Source organism: Dreissena polymorpha, chromosome 3, assembly GCF_020536995.1.
Source record: "Dreissena polymorpha isolate Duluth1 chromosome 3, UMN_Dpol_1.0, whole genome shotgun sequence".
NCBI classification, from domain to species: Eukaryota; Metazoa; Mollusca; class Bivalvia; order Myida; family Dreissenidae; genus Dreissena; species Dreissena polymorpha.
The window spans coordinates 130,857,320-130,876,957 of NC_068357.1; the positions used below are offsets into that span (position 1 = coordinate 130,857,320).

A 19,638-nucleotide genomic window follows, 5' to 3' on the forward strand; every position below is an offset into this window, starting at 1 on the left:
ATTCGATTTATGTCAAGTTTTTCATGGCATGTGACACATATTTGTCATTACATAAATCGATTCCGCTAAGAACGGCCTTTAAAAAATGTATGGTTATGTGGTCTCTTTGTGAAGCTGTTGAATTTATTAATGCTTAATGTTGTCGCTTTTACATTAAATTATGTAGGGAAACTGTTTAGTATATTTTAACCTAATGCCTGTTAAACTTCGAATATTTTCACGTCTGTTTATAAATACTTTTTTTACAAAATGTATGTGCAAATATGTTTTAAACCGTTACACCAATTTGCATTGTCAATATAGCTATGTTGTTCTTTTAAGGCCCCAATGATTATATTTTAATTCGAATATATTTGTTTTGTTATGTTGCTAAAATACCAATGTTGACAATCAGAGCCTTTCGTAGGCGCTGGATTTTTGCCATTTTCCTCATTATTTTAGCATTATTCCTTTTGTTTCAAGTTTTTAATGAGGTAACTTTTTAATGAGGTAACAGTTTGTTAACAAAGAACTGATCAAGTATGCATTTATTAATTGTAGCCATCAGTTTGTACTCGACTAATTTCGTACCTGTCATGCCTGTGAGTGTGAGGGAATCCGGGTCCGTTCGCCCTAATTTCTGTTCGCCCTAAATCCTGTTCGCCCTAAATCCTGTTCGCCCTGGGTCCGTTCGCCCTAAATTTTATTATCAAAGCAGGAAAGTAATAAATATAACGAAATTTGTTATCTTTTAAACATTTTAATATATAAATGACAACTTAAGCTACAAACTTGCCAACATGTGTGAAAAATCAAGACGGCGCTCTTTAACGTGTAAGCTTGTTTGTAACAAAGCCGTCAAAGGCCAGTAATTTTCTCTAATTGTTTATTATATTAATTAATGAAAACTTTATAATACACCTTTATTGCCCAGGCATGAGGCTATTCCTTGATACGCTGTTTGACCTATAACAAAACATAAATACCATAATGCTTTACTGGGAATTATGCATGTGCGTTTTTTTGGTTTGCTTATACAATAAATGTTTTTTTTAATTGAAAAGGCGGACGAAATCGACTAAGGTTTTTATATAAATTGACATTTTATCTCCGTTTGGAGACCGTTTACATAATTTACGAAATTGGCCTTTAAGTTGCGCTGCTTACCATATTAATATTTATATAATTAAATAATAATAATCTTATACCTTAATGTATTTATTATAATTGAACATTTTCTTTTAGGCCAATTTCTACACAATTTAAAATATACCGCTCTGTTTCATTTACATAATTTTTGTTTATTTACTTAATCATAAGCTAATAATCATATTAAAGATAATTTATAAACTAGAAATGGCGCGGCAGAGGCCGACGCGTATCCCCACGCCGAATGTTTGACCTAGGTGTGCCCCAGGGTTGGTAATGGGGCCATGCATAGCTTAGATTGACCGTATTGTCATAAGAGAAGTTCATCATCAATTAGAAGTGAATTGGTGTAGAAATGAAGAAGTTATAGTAAAAGGCAATTTTGGGTGGGTGTGACATATGTGGGCAGGGCGCCCCAGGGTTGGTAATTGTGCCATGCATAGTTGAGATTGACCGTATTGTCATAAGAGAAGTTCAGTATCAATTTGAAGTGAATCGGTGTAGAAATGAAGAAATTATAGTAAAGGCAATTTTGGGCGGGTGTGGTCTATGTGGGCGGGGCCCCAGGGTTGGTAATGGGGCCATGCATAGTTGAGATTGACCGTATTGTCATAAGAGAGGTTCAGTATCAATTTGAAGTGAATCGGTGTAGAAATGAAGAAATTATAGTAAAAGGCAATTTTGGGTGGGTGTGGTCTATGTGGGCGGGGCGCCCCAGGGTTGGTAATGGGGCCATGCATAGTTGAGATTGACTGTATTGTCATAAGAGAAGTTCAATATCAATTTGAAGTGAATCGGTGTAGAAATGAAGAAATTATAGTAAAGGCAATTTTGGGTGGGTGTGGTCTATGTGGGCGGGGCCCCAGGGTTGGTTATGGGGCCATGCATAGTTGAGATTGACCCTAATGTCATAAGAGAAGTTCAGTATCAATTTGAAGTGAATCCGTGTAGAAATGAAAAAATTATAGTAAATGGAATTTTTTGGTGGGTGTGGCCTATGTGGGCGGGCGCCCCAGGGTTGGGATTGGGGCCATGCATAGTTGAGATTGACCCTAATGTCATAACAAAAGTTCAGTATCAATTTGAAGTGAATCCGTGTAGAAATGAAAAAATTATAGTAAATGGAAATTTTTGGTGGGTGTGGCCTATGTGGGCGGGGCGCCCCAGGGTTGGGAATGGGGCCATGCATGGTTGAGATTGACCGTATTGTCATAAGAGAGGTCCAGTATCAATTTGAAGTGAATCGGTGTAGAAATAAAGAAGTAAATGTAAAATAACCTAAAAAAATGAGTGATAATTTCTGACGCGGCCCCACCCCAACCGCTATAACTTTTGACCCAGGGGTCAGATCAAAATTCCAAATAGTGCAGGGTCGCACATATGCTCATAGCTACCATGTGTGTAAGTTTCAAGGTTCTAGTGCTTTTAGTGTAGGAGGAGATAGTGGCCAGGACGGACGGACAGACAGACGGACGGACGGATGGACGGACGGACGGACGGCGGAGATAACCACAATATCCCCACCTTTTTTTCAAAAAGCGTGGGGATAAAAATAATAATAATAACAGTTCTGTTTTATAAACATGATTTATGCATGCATCAATATTTAGTATACTCTTTAGGATTATAGTTTCAACTTAATAATCATATTCTACATAACTAATTTCTATATGATTAAGTAATTGATCTCAATGTTAACTTAATTAGGTTAAAACGACACTCAATCAATCAATCTCTTAATTAATCAACAACGATCAATAAAGGCCAGTTGCTACTTCACACAGCGTAATACACGTGAGAATTATTGGAAATTGATCAGTTTAGTAAATTGAATATTGATGATGTTTTTATTGAGATTTAATGATGTTTATATGAATTTTAAATTTATTTGCCTATGCAGGGATCGACAAGATTACAAGAATATAGATAATCCGACAGACGGTGGTTATATATTGCTGAATGAAAGAACCATAAACAACGCAAGAAGTTACACTCAAAATCTCATAATCTTAATGATTATAATACACATATTAATGTACAAATAATTTATAAATTTAATATATACAGCTTATATATAAAATAATAAATAATGCACTTTATATTGTGTACATTGTGTTCATACCCGATATGGAAATGATAATATAGGGCGAACGAACCCAGGGCGAACGGACCCAGGGCGAACGTGTAACTATGGCGAACGGACCCGATACCCCTGTGAGGTTGTGTCCTTTCTGTTCAGTTTCAAAATAACACTAATCATTAAGGTGTATAGGCACCCCTGTATTAGAATAGTTAAGTAAGGGGTACTATAGTTTCCAGATGTATCAGTGTGTTTACATTTCCTGATATCATTTAAAGTTATATGGTGCTCGCGATTGTCAATCAAAAGAATAACATATTGAAATAGTGTTTTTGACTTTTTGTCTATGTCTTTGCAAGAGCTATTAAAAAGTCCTGTGTTATGATAAATGATGAATGCTTTGTCAGTACTGTCTTATATGCATATTAAAAGCTTTGCTGTTCATGTAATACATTCTGGTGTATTTGTTCTGTTTAAGCTGTTAAAATATGCCATTTTGCATGTTCATCTGTCATTGACCATACAGTGTTAATGAATAAATCGTTTTTATTAAAACTTTACTATTTCAAAGCAAATTTGCGTTTTGTCACAAGTTAAGTCTTTGAAAATCTTCAGTTGTTTTCAAATTTTTGGAAATATTTAGTGTCCCGCCCACCTCAAATGATTTCTTGTTTGTAGATTGTGACCAATTGAAGGGGCTTATAATATGCAAAGTTTTGTTGCCATGCGCTTGTTCAACACACTTGAGGTTATGACCAGTTTCAGATTGACTATTCACAGAACAGTCAGAGTTGTAATACTCTGGCAGCAGAATGTTGGCCTCTTTATACTTTAGTGAATTAAGGTCACTTCCAACAGCCTTGCTGTTGGGCTAGCTCTTTAGCGAGGCGGTTGAAGTGTCTTACTACCACTCTTGAGGTCGTGGCTTCAATGAGAAATCCTGGGCTTGAGCTCAGTATTTCACAATAATGGCGACCACAGGTGGTAAGCGTGTGGCTATGATATTAATTAGTGAAAACATCATTTTGAGTGATAAATAATCATATTATAACAAAAAGTCAACTTTTCTATAAAAAAAATTCACTATCAAATATATTTATAACAAGGTATTCAACTTGAAATAAAATGAAAATAGGGTGTATCGCTTTGAACAGCCATTACTTCATCTATTTTGCAGCGATTTTCACGATCTAGGTCTTATTCAATGCATAAATGAATTTCCTTTCTGGAAATGTACATGTCTTGCAATATTTTTACAAAAACTGGGTCAGTTTTTAAGAAATAACACATTACACAACTCGCGTGACACACTTAACATCGATCGGACAGGATCTAAGACTGAAATCTTCATGGAGTAAAGGGCATTTTCCCTGCAAAGTTCACGGACCTCGATACCATAATTCAATAAAACGTATGAAAAAACATTCTTACCTTGCTTTCCGTTGCATTATGCATAAAAACTAACTGTCCATCCATCGCCTTTTGAAACCTTTGTTTACACACATTTCAACAACTGACATTTTAAACACACGAGTGATTTCATTGGTCCAATGCGAAAGTGTGTCTTTACACCTGGAGATGTAATTCATTAATCCTGTCTGATTGTTGTTAAGTAGGTCTTGTGAATTGTGTATTGTGTAATTTCTTAAAATTTGACCCAGTATGTGTAGTGAGATGTAAACAGTCGTTAAACTGCTGGACTACTGACATCCTCAGTCGAGAGCCACTGGTCACTGAATGTTTCGACCCATTGTGGTTGGTCCGCAGGGGTTGATCAATCCCCTACGTGTCAGTAGACGGCTGCCAGCTCCTCTCTTCTCTCCTTAGCCAAAGCCATCTCGATGCTCTTTCCGCTGCATCCCCAAGTCTGTTGACAGCTCGCTTTCTGTCTCTTCCTGTAGGCCAAGTGCAGTGAAAAGTCTCCAGAGAGACTTTGCCGGAAAGCCTCGGACGCTGACCTCCACTGGGAATAGCCACATGTGTCACCCCTTTTCCTTGCATTCTCTCTGCAGATAAGCATATTTTGCTGTTTTCCTCTCCATCGCCTCATCACAGCGCGACTCCCAATGAACTGCGAGTTCAACCATCACCAGACACTTGTCCTTTGCCGACCAGATCACCATGTAAGGGCGTTGTGTTGTCTGGACTACATTTGGGAAAACCAGCCTTTGTTTCAGGTCAACAACCATCTCCTATGACTGCGCACGATCTAGGATTGATGCTGCTTGCGCCTGCTGCTTCTTGACGGTTTCCCCTTCCTTACAAACCGCATCTTCTGGTCTCCTTCACAGTCCTCTTCTTTCGCCTCTCCCTTTCCACTATGTGTCCCAGTTTTTGGAGGACCTTGTCGTGTTTCTGCCATGCTATTCGCGGGCGCCTCTTCTCATCATCCCCAGAGCTGTTTGTGCCTGTGATGCTGGTTCTGCATGGTCTGGAGTGTCATCGTCCAGTGGGGGAAGCAGATAAAGAAGAGGGTCATGTTCGTCCTCTTCCTGCTGCCTGCCCTGGGTGTTTGAAACCAGATTCTCAGAAGCGTAGAGGTTCCTAGTTCTATGGGATTCTTCTCGACTTGGATCCTCCAACGTCTCACCAGGTGTACCACCTGAGCGTTGCGTCTGGGTGTCTGATTTCCCACAATCAGTCCTGGCTTGATGTATCCGTAGTCCCCTCAGATTCTTGCAGATCTTGTCACATTTGCCACACTTCACTATTGCTACTTCTCCGGTCTGTTGTACAAGCCTATTCGTCATTTGTGTATCCGTCCTTGTGAGTCTCCTCCCCTCCCCCCCTCTCGGAAGACTCTGGGGGTATTCTTCTGTGTGTGAGTCTGTAGCTGATGTTGTGGTTGTTCCTTCACAGGAACTGCATTCCGGGCTGCCAACCCGTCGTGCCCTTCCCAGGCTTTCCTGTAGTAATATAACAAGATATATACATTTCCAGAAAGGAAAATCATTTCTGCGTTGAATAAGACCAGGTTCATGAAAATCGCTGCTACTTTGATGAAGTAGTGGCTGTTCAAAGCAATGCACCCTGTTTTCGGTAGATTTCGAGTTGAATACATTGTTATATAATATATATTTATTTGACAATGATTTTTTTTTTTCAGAAAAGTTGATTTTTGTTATAATATGATTATTTATCATTAAAAATGATGTTTTTAATAATTAATATCATAGCCACACGCTTACCACTTGTGATGTAGACGAGCAAAAAAGGACCGTGAATGCTGGAATGGGTCTGAGCCATTGAATGGTTTCTGGGAGGGCCATGCAAGACACGCTGTAGCAGGTGTGTCTGGGCCTTGAAACATTAAGAGGGGGATGAGTGTAGTGAAATAAGGTCACTTCCAACAGCCTTGCTGTTGGGCTAGCTCCTTGGGGAAGTGGATAAAGTTTCTGACTACCACTCTGGAGGTCATGGGTTCAATCCCTGGCTATAGCTCAGTATTTTCACAATAATACTTTCAAAAGTCCGTTAACGTTGTGCATGCAAGATAAGTATTTTTTGGTAAAGGTTTGCAACACTGTCATATTTATGCAACTATTACAGATATTGCACTGAAACTGAAATCTATTTTGGGGATCATCAAGCTAGTTTACATACTAAGGCATATTTGTCTGACATGCAATTGAGCACAATTTTTTATTATTATTAATAATAAAAAAATTCAGATGAATGTTAGCTTAAACTCCTGTCTATGGCAAACATGCAGGCTTAGAAACAGGTTGCATTTTGGCCACTAGAGTCAAGGTCACTGTTGCAAAAATGATCATGACTTATGTTCTTTCAACAATTTAGTAAGAACTGAGATATTGTGCTGAAATTTTGTGTACGTAGGTCCCATACAGAGTGTAGCGTGAACCAGTCAAAGGTATTTTACTTGGTGATCTAGCATCATGTAATTCAGGATTGAAGAGCAATATCCTGATACTTTCATACATGTATGTTTTGGAGCATCCTTATGGTGAGTCTTGTTCTGATTAAACTGGGCTTAATTCCTGTGCGTTAGGTGTCGTCCCAGATTAGCCTCTGCAGTCCGCACAGGCTAATCAGAGACGACACTTACCGCTTTAATGGTATTTATAGTTTCAAGGAAGTCCCTCCTTACCGAAAATCAAGTTTATGCGGAAAGTGTCGTCCCTGATTAGCCTGTGCAGACTGCACAGGCTAATCTGGGACGACACTTTAGGCACATGCATTATGCCCAGCTTTATCATGACAAGACACATGGTCAACATCACTGTTACTTAAAAAAAAATATTCCACTGATTAAAAACTGATACAAAATACCCCCCAGCTCTGCTATACAACTTTTTTTTATAATTGACATAAAATACAGATATTCGAAATATAGACATTCATACAATTGCTAGTCTCTTGAGTGACTATAGTCGATAAAGTGATTTTATATATGCCTCTTTTAAGCTTCATACATAAACAAATAAATAAGGTACATAACAACATACAGAAAGACGGATGCTCCCAATGGGAAACAACGGTCATTAAGCATTCACATCATCATTTTATCTGTCAGTCTGTCACACTTGTGATGATTAAGGCTCATAAATGTAATGACGTAATTCAAATGCTATTTTATATAAATATATAATGATAGACTAAGTTGAATCATGTTCACATGGAATAAGACAGAATTTAGAACATTAAATTGAAAAAAAAACCCCAGAATTTTCTGAATTAGGAATACACTGATATCAGCGCCTGTTCAAGAAAAAAGAGCCCTGACTTTGTTAATTTAAATTTGATTTCAATATCTTTATGCTCTTTATAAATTGCAAAAAGAACTATGTAATTTTATTTATTTTGTAGACCCAATCAGCCAATGCCAGTGTGTATGAAGTCCAGCACACTCTCTTAAGACAACCTTTCCAGTGGCACCCCAAAGTGAGCGATGTAGTTGGTGAAAGCTCTAACATCACAGTGTGCAGAAATTCTGTCCAGGGTCGGCAGCTTATTGTTGATGAGCGAGGTATTTCCTGCATGTTTTGCTCACAACGCATTTTTATCATTTGAATTCTATTTCTCAAAACACAAGATAATTATTAAATAAAATCTTTTGACAAACAAAAGAATTGTTTCCATTTTGTTTAACATAATAAAGAAAGAAATGTGTGTAAATATTTTAACTTGTTAAATGAAGAAGTTAGAAAACACTTAAAAGTAAATTAAAATCCAACTAGAAATGGCGCGGCAGAGGCCGACGGGTATCCCCATGCCGCATGTTTGACCCAGGGGCGCCCCAGGGTTGGTAATGGGGCCATGCATAGTTGAGATTGACTGTATTGTCAAAAGAGAAGTTCAGTATCAATTAGCAGTGAATCGGTGTAGAAATGAATAAATTATAGTAAAAGACAATTTTGGGTGGGTGTGGCCTATTATGTGCGGGGTGCCCCAGGGTTGGTAATGGGGCCATACATAGTTGAGATTGACCGTATTGTCATAAGAGATGTTCAGTATCAATTTGAAGTGAATCGGTGTAGAAATGAAGAAATTATAGTAAAAGGCAATTTTGGGTTGGCGTGGCCTATGTAGGCGGGGCACCCCAGGGTTGGTAATGGCGCCATGCATAGTTGAGATTGACTGTATTGTCATAAAAGAGGTTCAGTATCAATTTGAAGTGAATCGGTGTAGAAATGAAGAAATTATAGTAAAAGACAATTTTGGGTGGGCGTGGCCTATGTGGGCGGGGCGCCCCAGGGTTGGTAATGGGGCCATGCATTGTTTAGATTAACTGTATTGTTATAAGAGAGGTTCAGTATCAATTTGAAGTGAATCGGTGTAGAAATAAAGAAAGTATAGTAAAAGGCAATTTTGGGTGGGTGTGGCCTATGTGGGCGGGGCGCCCCAGGGTTGGTAATGGGGCCATGCATAGCTGAGATTGACCTTATTGTCATAAGAGAGGCTCAGTATCAATTTGAAGTAAATCAGTGCAGAAATGAAGAAGTTAATGTAAAATAACATTTAAAAAAATGAGGGAAAATCTCTGACCCGGCCCGCCCCAACCACCATAACATCTGACCCAGGGGTCAGATCAAAATTCCGTCACTGTCACCTTCGCACATATGCTCATAGCTACCATGTATGTAAGTTTCAAGGTTTTAGTACTTATAGTGTAGGAGGAGCAGGTGGCCAGCACAGACGAACAGACGCACATCACCACAATATCCCCACTTTTTCTCCGAAAAACGTGGGGATAAAAATGTATAAATTTAAATAAATGTGTCGTGTTCTGAGAAAACTGGGCATAATGCATGTGCATAAAGTGTCGTCCCAGATAGGCTAATCAGTGACGACACTTTCCGCTTTTATGGTATTTTTAGTTCCTAGGAAGTCCCTCCTTACCGAAAATCAACTTTACCCGGAAAGTGTCGTCCCTGATTTGCCTGTGCGGACTGCACAGGCTAATCTGGGACGACACTTTACGCACATGCATTAAGTCCAGTTTTCTCAGAACAAGACTCAAATGAAGACAATCTACATAATGATAATTGAACATAAGAGATTTAGTCCATAGCACTTAGGGGACTTTGTACTTTGCATTTAAATTGTTAGAAGAATTTGAGCCTCACTCTGGGATAACAGGGCTTAATGCATGTGCGTTAAGTGCCATTCCAGATTAGCCTGTGCAGTCTGCACAGGGTCAGCAGGGACCACATTTTGCACGTTTTTTCTTTTTCTTTTTTCATTTTAAGTTACATGTAGTCTCTAAAATCAATTTGAAGCTGACTGCACACTCTTATCTGGGATGACACTTTACTTTTATGCATTTAACTGTTTTTCTAGATCGATGCTCATTTCTATTGAAAATACTCAATTGCAATATGGAATAAATAAAGCACATTTGTCCACACTCATGAAAAAATTTTTTTTTTTCTCTGCAGGTTATATTTGTTATCACGAGGGACTAACGTCAGGTGGTTGTTGCTCCGCCCAGCTCGGTGTATCTAGATACAACTGCTCCACTTGCAAGAACAACGGCTGCTGTTATGTGTATGAGCACTGCATTTCCTGCTGCTTGGAACCACAGAAGGTGGGACAATCAGTTTGAAATTAATACTTAGGGGTTTGAAACTGGTGAATCCAGGCTATATTAAGCTTAAAATCAGTAGATGTAAGTGTATCGGCTGGCACTTTGTGTTTTGATGCCCCAGTAAATGTGTTTGACTTCATTTTTAAGGCTCTTAAATGACATGTATGCTTCTTGTTAATGTTTGGGACATTATTCAATAAATGGACTGTTTACAAATGTTAGCTCTGTTATAGTGTGATATGTGGTTATGTAAACAAATAGATAGAATTGTCCCATTACGTAACATAATATTACTGTTTATTGATGGAGAAATGTCATAATGACTGCAATTTACAAAGTATTACCGGTACTAATCTTTCTGAAGTAATTTATCAAATATAACAAAACAGCAAAAAGCAATGCCACTTTGTGAGTCATCAACTTCTAACTACACTCAAATGCATTTGGCCCCCATATATGCTTTTTTCCCCTTATTTAAGAAGACAAACAACTAATACCTGTTTCAGGTGTGAAGTTTCTTAAAATTTTTTAAATGTGTTCAACATGAATTGTCATACAGATTTACTTTATTGCAGTACCGGTTTTACCATATTGTTGCTCCCTTATAATGAGCATTTATTTTTATTTAAGAAACCAATTCTTCAAAGGATTTTGCAAGAGGCTAGAGATAACAAAGAAAAGCTGTTGGTTTCTGTTTCGGACCCATTTGAACTCTGCTTAGCGAAATGTAGAACTTCATCTAAGGTCAGTGCATGCAATGATTATAATAGCAGGATATTTACATACAGTGAATTAAGGCCTTTTATGAATTATTAGCACATGTATGCTCAAATCAAATTATGGAAGATCAAAGACCTTTTATGCAGTAAAGGTTTATGCAGACTCTTTCATGTTTTAATGATTTTTTTTAAATGCTTCAAACCACTCATGGATAGAACTTGAAGTTCAAGCAGTCCTCTTGAAGAGTGTTAAAATGAAAGAGAATGCTTATCAAGGACCATAAAATCTTTGAAACATTCCATAATATTTTGAAAAATACAAACCATGAGTTCAACATTTAATTTAATGACTTGTAGAGTTGAACATGCATGCACATGCATTTACAATCTCTCTATCTCAAAGGCAGACGGACTCAAAGGTGGTTGTAAATCTCTTCTTAAAAACAAACATATTGTGTTATTTTCTCAAAAGAAAGTACACAAACCAGATAAAAGTTTTTGATTGTTTAGAAATTTTTAATACCTCCTACTTTGTTTAAAATATGTTATAAAACATTCAAGTTTGTTTTACAGTTTGATAAATACTATTGAATTTTAAACATGTTTGAATTACATGATATTTGTGCTTGAAATGAAAAATATTGAATTGAATCATGAAACTATAGAAAACTTAAAGAGACTTAAGTTGTCTTTTATTACTGAATACTTATATTAAGTTGATTCTTTGGTAAACATCTCTGATGTAGACAAATGGACACTTCAGCTGCCTATTTTAGCCAAATAATGAAGCATTGATGAGTATACTAATACATGTAGGGCATGGAAATGTGTGGGCTTGCATAATTATAAAAACTGTACATAACATGTCAACTGGGCAGGCTTGCTCATGTAGAGCCCTGGACTACATATCTGAAGTTTCCAGATTCAATACCTGACCTGGCCGTATAACAGGTGCATAAGTATGGAAACTATTTACACTGGAATACTCTCCTAACTCTGATTCAAGTTGGACAGTTGTCGGTAGCATCAACCAATGATTTTTAGCTCATCTATTTTTTGAAAAAAAATTATGAGCTATTGTCATCACCTTGGCGTCGGCGTCGGCGTCTGCGTCGGCGTCGGCGTCGGCGTCCGGTTAAGTTTTGCGTTTAGGTCCACTTTTCTCAGAAAGTATCAATGCTATTGCATTCAAACTTGGTACACTTACTTACTATCATGAGGGGACTGGGCAGGCAAAGTTAGATAACTCTGGCGTGCATTTTGACTGAATTATGTGCCCTTTTTATACTTAGAAAATTGAAAATTTTGGTTAAGTTTTGCGTTTAGGTCCACTTTTTTCAGAAAGTATCAATGCTATTGCATTCAAACTTGGTACACTTACTTACTATCATGAGGGGACTGGGCACGCAAAGTTAGATAACTCTGGCGTGCATTTTGACAGAATTATGTGCCCTTTTTATACTTAGAAAATTGAAAAATTTGGTTAAGTTTTGTGTTAAGGTCCATTTTATTCCTTAAGTATCAAAGCTATTGCTTTCATACTTGCAACACTTACTAACTACCGTAAGGGGACTGTGCAGGCAAAGTTATGTAACTCTGACTGGCATTTGGACGGAATTATGGGCCCTTTATACTTAGAAAATTGAAAGTTTGGTTAAGTTTTGTGTTTTGGTCCACTTTACCCCTAAAGTATCATAGATATTGCTATCATACTTGGAACACTCGCAAACTATCATAAGGGTACAGTAAAAGGACAAGTTGCATAACTCTGGATGTCATTTTTACGGAATTATGGCCCTTTTTTGACTTAGTAACTTTGAATATATGGTTAAATTTTGTGTTTCGATCCACTTTACTTCTTAAGTATCAAGGCTATTGCTTTCAAACTTCAAATACTTTCATGCTATCATGAGGTTACTGTACCTGGCAAGTTGAATTTTACCTTGACCTTTGAATGACCTTGACTCTCAAGGTCAAATTATTAAATTTCTCTAAAATTGCCATAACTTCTTTATTTATGATTAGATTTGATTGATACTTTGACAAAACTACTCTTACCTGACATACCACAATAGACTCCACCCAAACCATCGCCAGTGCCCCCCCCCCCCCCCCCAACCCCCCCCCCCCTATTTTTTTTTTTTTTTTTTTTTTTTTTTTTTTTTTAAGATCATCTCACAAATGACCACCACACCCTCACACTATACCCCCCCCCCACCCCACCCCCTCCCCAATTTTTTTTTTAAACGGTAAAAACACAAAACTATTTATTTTGATTATTTTATGTTTGAAATACCGTCCAACCATCGCACCCAAGAATCCCCACCCCCCCTCCCCCACCCGAATCCCCCCCCCCCTATTTTTTTTTTTTTTTTTTTTTAAGATCATCTCACAAATTACCACCACACCCTCACACTATACCCCCCCCACCTCACCCCCCCCCCATTTTTTTTTTATGAAACGGTTAAAAAACACAAATATTTATTTTTTATTATTTTATGTTTGAAATACCGTCCAACCATCGCACCCAAGAATCCCCCCCCCCCCCACCCCCCCCCCACTCCCCCCCCCCCCCCCGATTTTTTTTTTCCTTTTTTTCGCATTTTTGGAAGAAAATGTAATAAATGTCCACACCCCCACACAATGCACCGCTCTTCACTCCACCCCTCCCTCCTTTGTGATTGAAAATGAGAGTCCCTTCACCTTTAAAAAGAAAATAGATGAGCGGTCTGCACCCGCAAGGCGGTGCTCTTGTTTAAAACAAGTAATTGATGACAAATGAGTGTAGAAATAATAATTAGGATTTAAGAAAACATTTTCTGTTTGTTTAATAAATTACTCTGAAAATTCTATTTTTCATGATCTTTTTTGGCAATAAGGTGTTACAAACTTTCAAAACATGTTATAGATTTTTTAACAAAAAACTGGTACTAAATAAACTTCTATGATTATACTGGATGAAATGCACATATTCTCCAGAACATTTATAATTTTATTGTTTATTCTTGAATCTCCTGTATGAACTAGAAATAAACATTTGATTAGAAAATTCATACAGAATGATGTTTACATAGTTTGATTTTAATTTCAATAAGCATATAGAATCTTTTCCTGTTTTTATCACTTACGTCTCCGTTTTGGCAAGTTTTGCCCAAGGATTATGGTGTAACTGACTATAACTGGTTGATAAATGATTTATATTTTCATTTGATGAATTGATTATTTCAAGGCTGATACACTGAGAAGCTGACACAAGTTTTCATCAACATTTTTATGTTCCCCACATTATTTTGCCACTTGCTTGTTGAATGCCAATACAGAAATGATTTAAACGTAATATTCTATTGATTTCAGCCAGAAATACTGTCTATAACTGCGAAAAATAAACATGCTGATTTTTATATTCTGTATACTGATTCCATGGAGCATTATATGTTCTGAAAGATTAATGTCTCAACTTTCTTGATTGGATAATTTCGGACTGTTAAATCAAGTCAGAAAAGAGCTTTTAAACATTATTTAGACCCATGTAAAGTGAGATAATAAAGAGCCACTTTTTGAATTATGTTGATTTGTAACGTAAAGAGTTGCCTTTCTTGTTGGTTCATGCTATTGTCAGTTACTGAAAAAGTATGTGCAGAAAGTACTTATAAACAAGCATAGCCATGAGTAGTGGAAGTGGGTTGACTGAATGCTAGGATATAACTGAAAAAACTGAAAACAACAACATTCATGTAACATTTCTCAATTATGTAACAGATGCAGCAGTGGTACTTTCAACAATTTGTATGCTATTTTAGTGCCTAGTGAGATACCTGTTATTGTAATTCTGCCTTTCAGAGTGTTCAGCATGAGAACTCCTATAGAGATCCCTCGGCTAAATACTGTTATGGAGAGGACCCCCCTGAACTGCAGCTGGTGGCCACATGACCGTCACATGATTAGCACATGACCGTCACATGATTATCACATGACCATCACATGATTATCACATGATATTGCTTGTATTATCACATAACCAGAAACTTCACTGAAACCATATCAGCAATAAGCATTCACAGAAATATATGTAAAAACGGTCTATGTCATTTTGAAATTATTATCGTCTTTGATTAAAATCATTTGTTTTATGTGCATCTTTTTGTGTAAACATACTTGTTAGCTTAATGTAAATTTGTTAAGTACTCCAGTGATCTGTAATGTAGTAACATGTAGTTTTCTAACATTTTTAATTGAAATGTCTGTGATATGTACATAGATTTGTCATTCATTTATGCTTCATTCATTTATGATTATGAAAAGAATAATATTTGAATGCCATAAAATATATAATGAATATCATTGAGTTATACTAATTAAATAATACTTTGTCTTGTACGTATCAATATTTGCGCATACACATTTAAAAAAGTCACTATGTGAAACCCTTTGTTATATTTTATTGTTATGTTTTTCACACATTTAGTACAATTTCATATGGAAAAGGGACCTCTATATTCAGATATTCTATATTTTTACTTCTGCCAGATCAATTAAAGCATTGCCTTTAGTTGACAATTTGTAGTGTGATTTTTGTTGTAAGTGTCAAGAAAGTTCACCCTACATAAATATTTTCTGTAGAGCTTTTAAACAGACTTCTGTCAAACCTAAAAGGTTAAACATTAAAAAAGCTCGTCAAAATCCTGTTCCTGGTATCCAGCATACAACATGGCCAATATTGACCAAGAACGAGAGGTTCGCCAGGACCGAGAACCATACCAGATTCAGTGGCTCAACTCTGCCTATCAGCAGACCTTGCTGCCAACAGCACCTTGGCATCAGGTGTGTTGGCACCCATTTTTCTTTGATTTATCGTGTAAAATTGCTATTTTCCATTTGTGCTTAGATGTGTATATGTACATGTACTGATCAAAGACCATTAGCTGAAGGGGACCATTAACAAAACAATCAGGATAATTAATAATAAAAAACAAACAATTTTGTCGAATTTCATTGAATGCTGTAAATTTTCAGCTGTTTTGAATAAGTATTAATACAAATTCAGAGTTGCTAGCTTTTTTTGACACACTAATGTGAACAGGTTCAAAATGGCCTGCTATGGTTGCAACTTTTTTTTGTAATTAATGAATTCAAAAACATAATTACTCCATATAATTATAAGTTATTTCCATTTCAAATATTGTTTTCTATGTTGATGTTTCATTAAATATCTATCAAAAGTATCAAAAACACTTATTTGTTTATTTTTCCTGTAGATGAGTATTTTTTTTATACAATATGAACTATCAACAAATAATTTTAAGCTCGGCTGTTGTGGAGAAAACCTGAGGTATTGTCATAGTCAGCTCGTCCTCCGCCATCCAGCGTCTGCTGTCCGGCGTCGCCGTGCTAAAACCTTGACATTTTGCTCTAACATCAAAGTGTTTCCACCTTCAAGTTTGAAACTTCATATGTTGATGCACCTTGATGAGTTCTACAGGCCACACTCATTTTTGGGTCACGAGGTCAAAGGTCAAGGTTACTGTGAAAAAATAAATTCTGACAAGCTTTCGCAGCTGAGCGTGGCGCCCGTTTTGCGGTGCTCTTGTTTTACAATTTTGTATATCTGAAACATTTGAAGGACACATGCAAGTCAGACTACATTTTTATGCTCCCCCAAAATTTATTTTGGGGGGGAGCATATAGTCGCAGCTTCGTCTGTCCGTCCGTGTGTCCGTCTGTGCGCAATTTTTGTCGGGGCTATTTCTCAGCAACTAATGACCGGAATTCAATAAAACTTTATGGAAAGCTTCACTACCAAGAGGAGATGTGCATATTATCAGCGGATTCTGGTCGGATGATTTTTCACAGAGTCATGGCCCTTAAAATTTTCAGAAAATTTTTTTTTCCCCCCAACTACTCTGCCCTCAAGACGTTTCCTTTTATTGGAATATATAGTGCAATATTGTGACCAAAAAAAACTTTGGGGAGCATCACCTGTCTCCGACAGTTTCTTGTTGTCGATGGTTATTGTCTCCTACCGGTTTCACTGGAGGGACTTATGGTTTTCGCTCTGTTTGTCCACCTGTCCATCAGTCTGTCACACTTTTCTGGATCCTGCGATATCTCCAACTTTGGTATAAACATCCAAACTGATTCTGTTTTGCACTCAAACTTTTATTAGCTCACCTGATTGCTCAGGTGAGCTTTTGTGACCGGTCTTTGTCCGTTGTATGTCTGTCCGTCCGTTAACATTTGCTCGTAAACACTCTAGAGGCCACATTTCTTGTCCCATCTTCATGAAACTTGGTCAGAAGCTTTGTCCCAATGAAATCTCGGCCGAGTTCGAAACTGGGTTGTGCCGGGTCAAAAACTAGGTCACTAGGTCAAAAAAAAAGAAAAACCTTGTAAACACTGTAGAAGTCACATTTCATTCCCAATTTTCATGTAACTTTGTCTTAATGATATCTTGGTTGAGTTCAAAAGTGGTTCTGATTCGTTGAAAAACATGGCCGCCAGTGGGCGGGGCAGTTTTCCTTATTTGACTATAGAGAAACCTTGTAAACACTCTAGAAGTCACAATTTTTTCCCAATCATCATGAAAGTTGGTCAAAACATTGGTTCAAATAATGCCTCGGACGAGTTCGAAAATGGTCGACATCGGTGAAAAAACATGGCAGCCAGTGGGCGGGGCATTTTTCTCTATATGTATATAGTGGCAGTTTTCCCTATTTGGCTGTAGAGAAACCTTGTAAACACTCTAGAAGTCACAATTTTTGCCCAATCATCATGAAAGTTGGTCAAAACATTGGTTTTATGGATATCTCGGACAAGTTTGAAAATGGTGGGGATCGGTGAAAAAACATGGCCGCCGTGTGAACACAGTAGAAGTCACATTTTTGGCCCAATTTTCATGAAATTTGCTCAGAAGGTTTGTTTCCTTGATACGAGAGTTGAGTTCAAAAATGGTTCCGGTCAGTTGAATAACATGGCTTGCTGGGAGGGGGTAGTTTTCTCATTATGCCCCCCCCCCTTTCGAAGAAGAGGGGGTATATTGTTTTGCTCATGTCGGTCCGTCTGTCCACCAGATGGTTTCTGGATGATAACTCAAGAGCACTTATGACAAGGATCATGAAACTTCATAGGTACATTGATCATGACTCGCAGATGACCCCTATTGATTTTCAGGTCATTAGGTCAAAGGTCAAGGTCACGATGACCCGAAATAGTAAAATGGTTTCCGGATGATTACTCAAGAACGCTTAGGCCTAGGATCTTGAAAGTTCATAGGTTCATTTATCATGACTCGTAGATGACCCCTATTGATTTCCAGGTCACTAGGTCTAAGGTCATGGTCACAGTGACCCGAAATAGTAAAATGGTTTCCAGATGATAACTCAAGAACGCTTACGCCTAGGATCATGAAACTTCATAGGTACATTGATCATGACTCGCAGATAACCCCTATTGATTTTCAGTTCACTAGGTCAAAGGTCAAGGTCACGGTGACCTGAAATAGTAAAATGGTTTCTGGATGATAACTAAAGAACGCTTATGCCTAGGTTCATGAAACTTCATAGGTATATTGATCATGACTCGCAGATGAACCCTATTGATTATCAGGTCACTAGGTCAAAGGTCAAGGTCACAGTGCCAAAAAACGTATTCACACAATGGCTGTCAAGGTCATGGTGACTCAACTTAGAAAAATAGTTTCCAGATGATAACTCATGAATGCTTACGCCTAGGATCATGAAACTTCATTGGTACATTGATCATGACTCGCAGATGAAATAATGATGAAACTTGACCAGGATGTTTGTCTGGACAATATCTAGGTCAAGTTTGACATTTGGTAAAGATTGAATGAACCGACTCCTCTCAGGTGAGCGAACTAGGGCCATCTTGGTCCTCTTGTATAAACATCCAGACTGATTCTATTTTGCACTCAAACTTTGGTATAAACATCCAGACTGATTCTGTTTGCACTCAAACTTTTATTAGCTCACCTGATTGCTCAGGTGAGCTTTTGTGACCAGTCTTTGTCCGTCGTAAGTTTGTCTGTCCATCTGTTAACAAAGCTCCAGATAAGGATTTGTGAAATTAGTAACGGTACTGCCACTGGCAGAAAGAAAAGGAGTAACGCTTAAAATCAAAAAGTACCTGTACTACCATATCCAAAAATACAGGTAGAACTGTACTACCTGTGTTCTTGGATATTGAAGGGTGTATAACTGACTTTACAGAAACATTTGAAGCAATTATGATAAATATATGTAGCTTCTTAAACAGTTACTGTATTAGGTTTTCCATTCTGAATTATGATGCAAATACAACTACACATTAAAACTAATGACTAATACTATTTCTTCATTTTTCTTGACAAGAAAACACAAGTCAACTAGAAAGCTAAGTAAATGAACACTTATTTCACTGTCTCATTCGTTTCCAATTTTGTTTTCTAACGTTTTAAGCCACCGATGCAATCAAATCGTTTAATATCGGGGCAACAATGTCAAACTTTTATATTAACATAACAGACTGATTCTGTTTTGCACTCATACTTTGATATAAAGATCTAGACTGATTCTTTTGTGCACTCGAACTTTGATATAAACAACCAAACTGATTCTGCTTTGCACTCTAATTTTGGTATAAACATCCAGACTGATTCTATTTTGCAC

General features: G+C 37.4%; 2 protein-coding genes across 10 annotated transcripts in view; both read left to right on the top strand.

Moving 5' to 3' along the window:
* Nucleotides 1-357: 357 nt before the first annotated feature.
* LOC127871469 (SREBP regulating gene protein-like) lies at nt 358-15,311 on the top strand. The gene is made up of 5 exons (XM_052414421.1): nt 358-473; nt 8,036-8,195; nt 10,108-10,256; nt 10,887-11,000; nt 14,816-15,311. The coding sequence occupies exons 1-5, from the start codon at nt 381-383 to the stop codon at nt 14,903-14,905; spliced, it is 606 nt and encodes a 201-aa protein (XP_052270381.1). The 5' UTR covers nt 358-380; the 3' UTR covers nt 14,906-15,311.
* Nucleotides 15,312-15,340: 29 nt separating this feature from the next.
* The window catches only part of LOC127871467 (uncharacterized), a 64,373-nt gene continuing 60,075 nt past the window's right edge, over nt 15,341-19,638 (top strand). For all 9 annotated transcript variants that reach the window (XM_052414413.1, XM_052414418.1, XM_052414419.1 and 6 more), the window contains exon 1: nt 15,341-15,796. In XM_052414413.1, the coding sequence (XP_052270373.1) occupies nt 15,683-15,796 (114 nt within the window). In that variant the 5' untranslated portion in view covers nt 15,341-15,682. The remainder of the gene's footprint in view (nt 15,797-19,638) is intronic.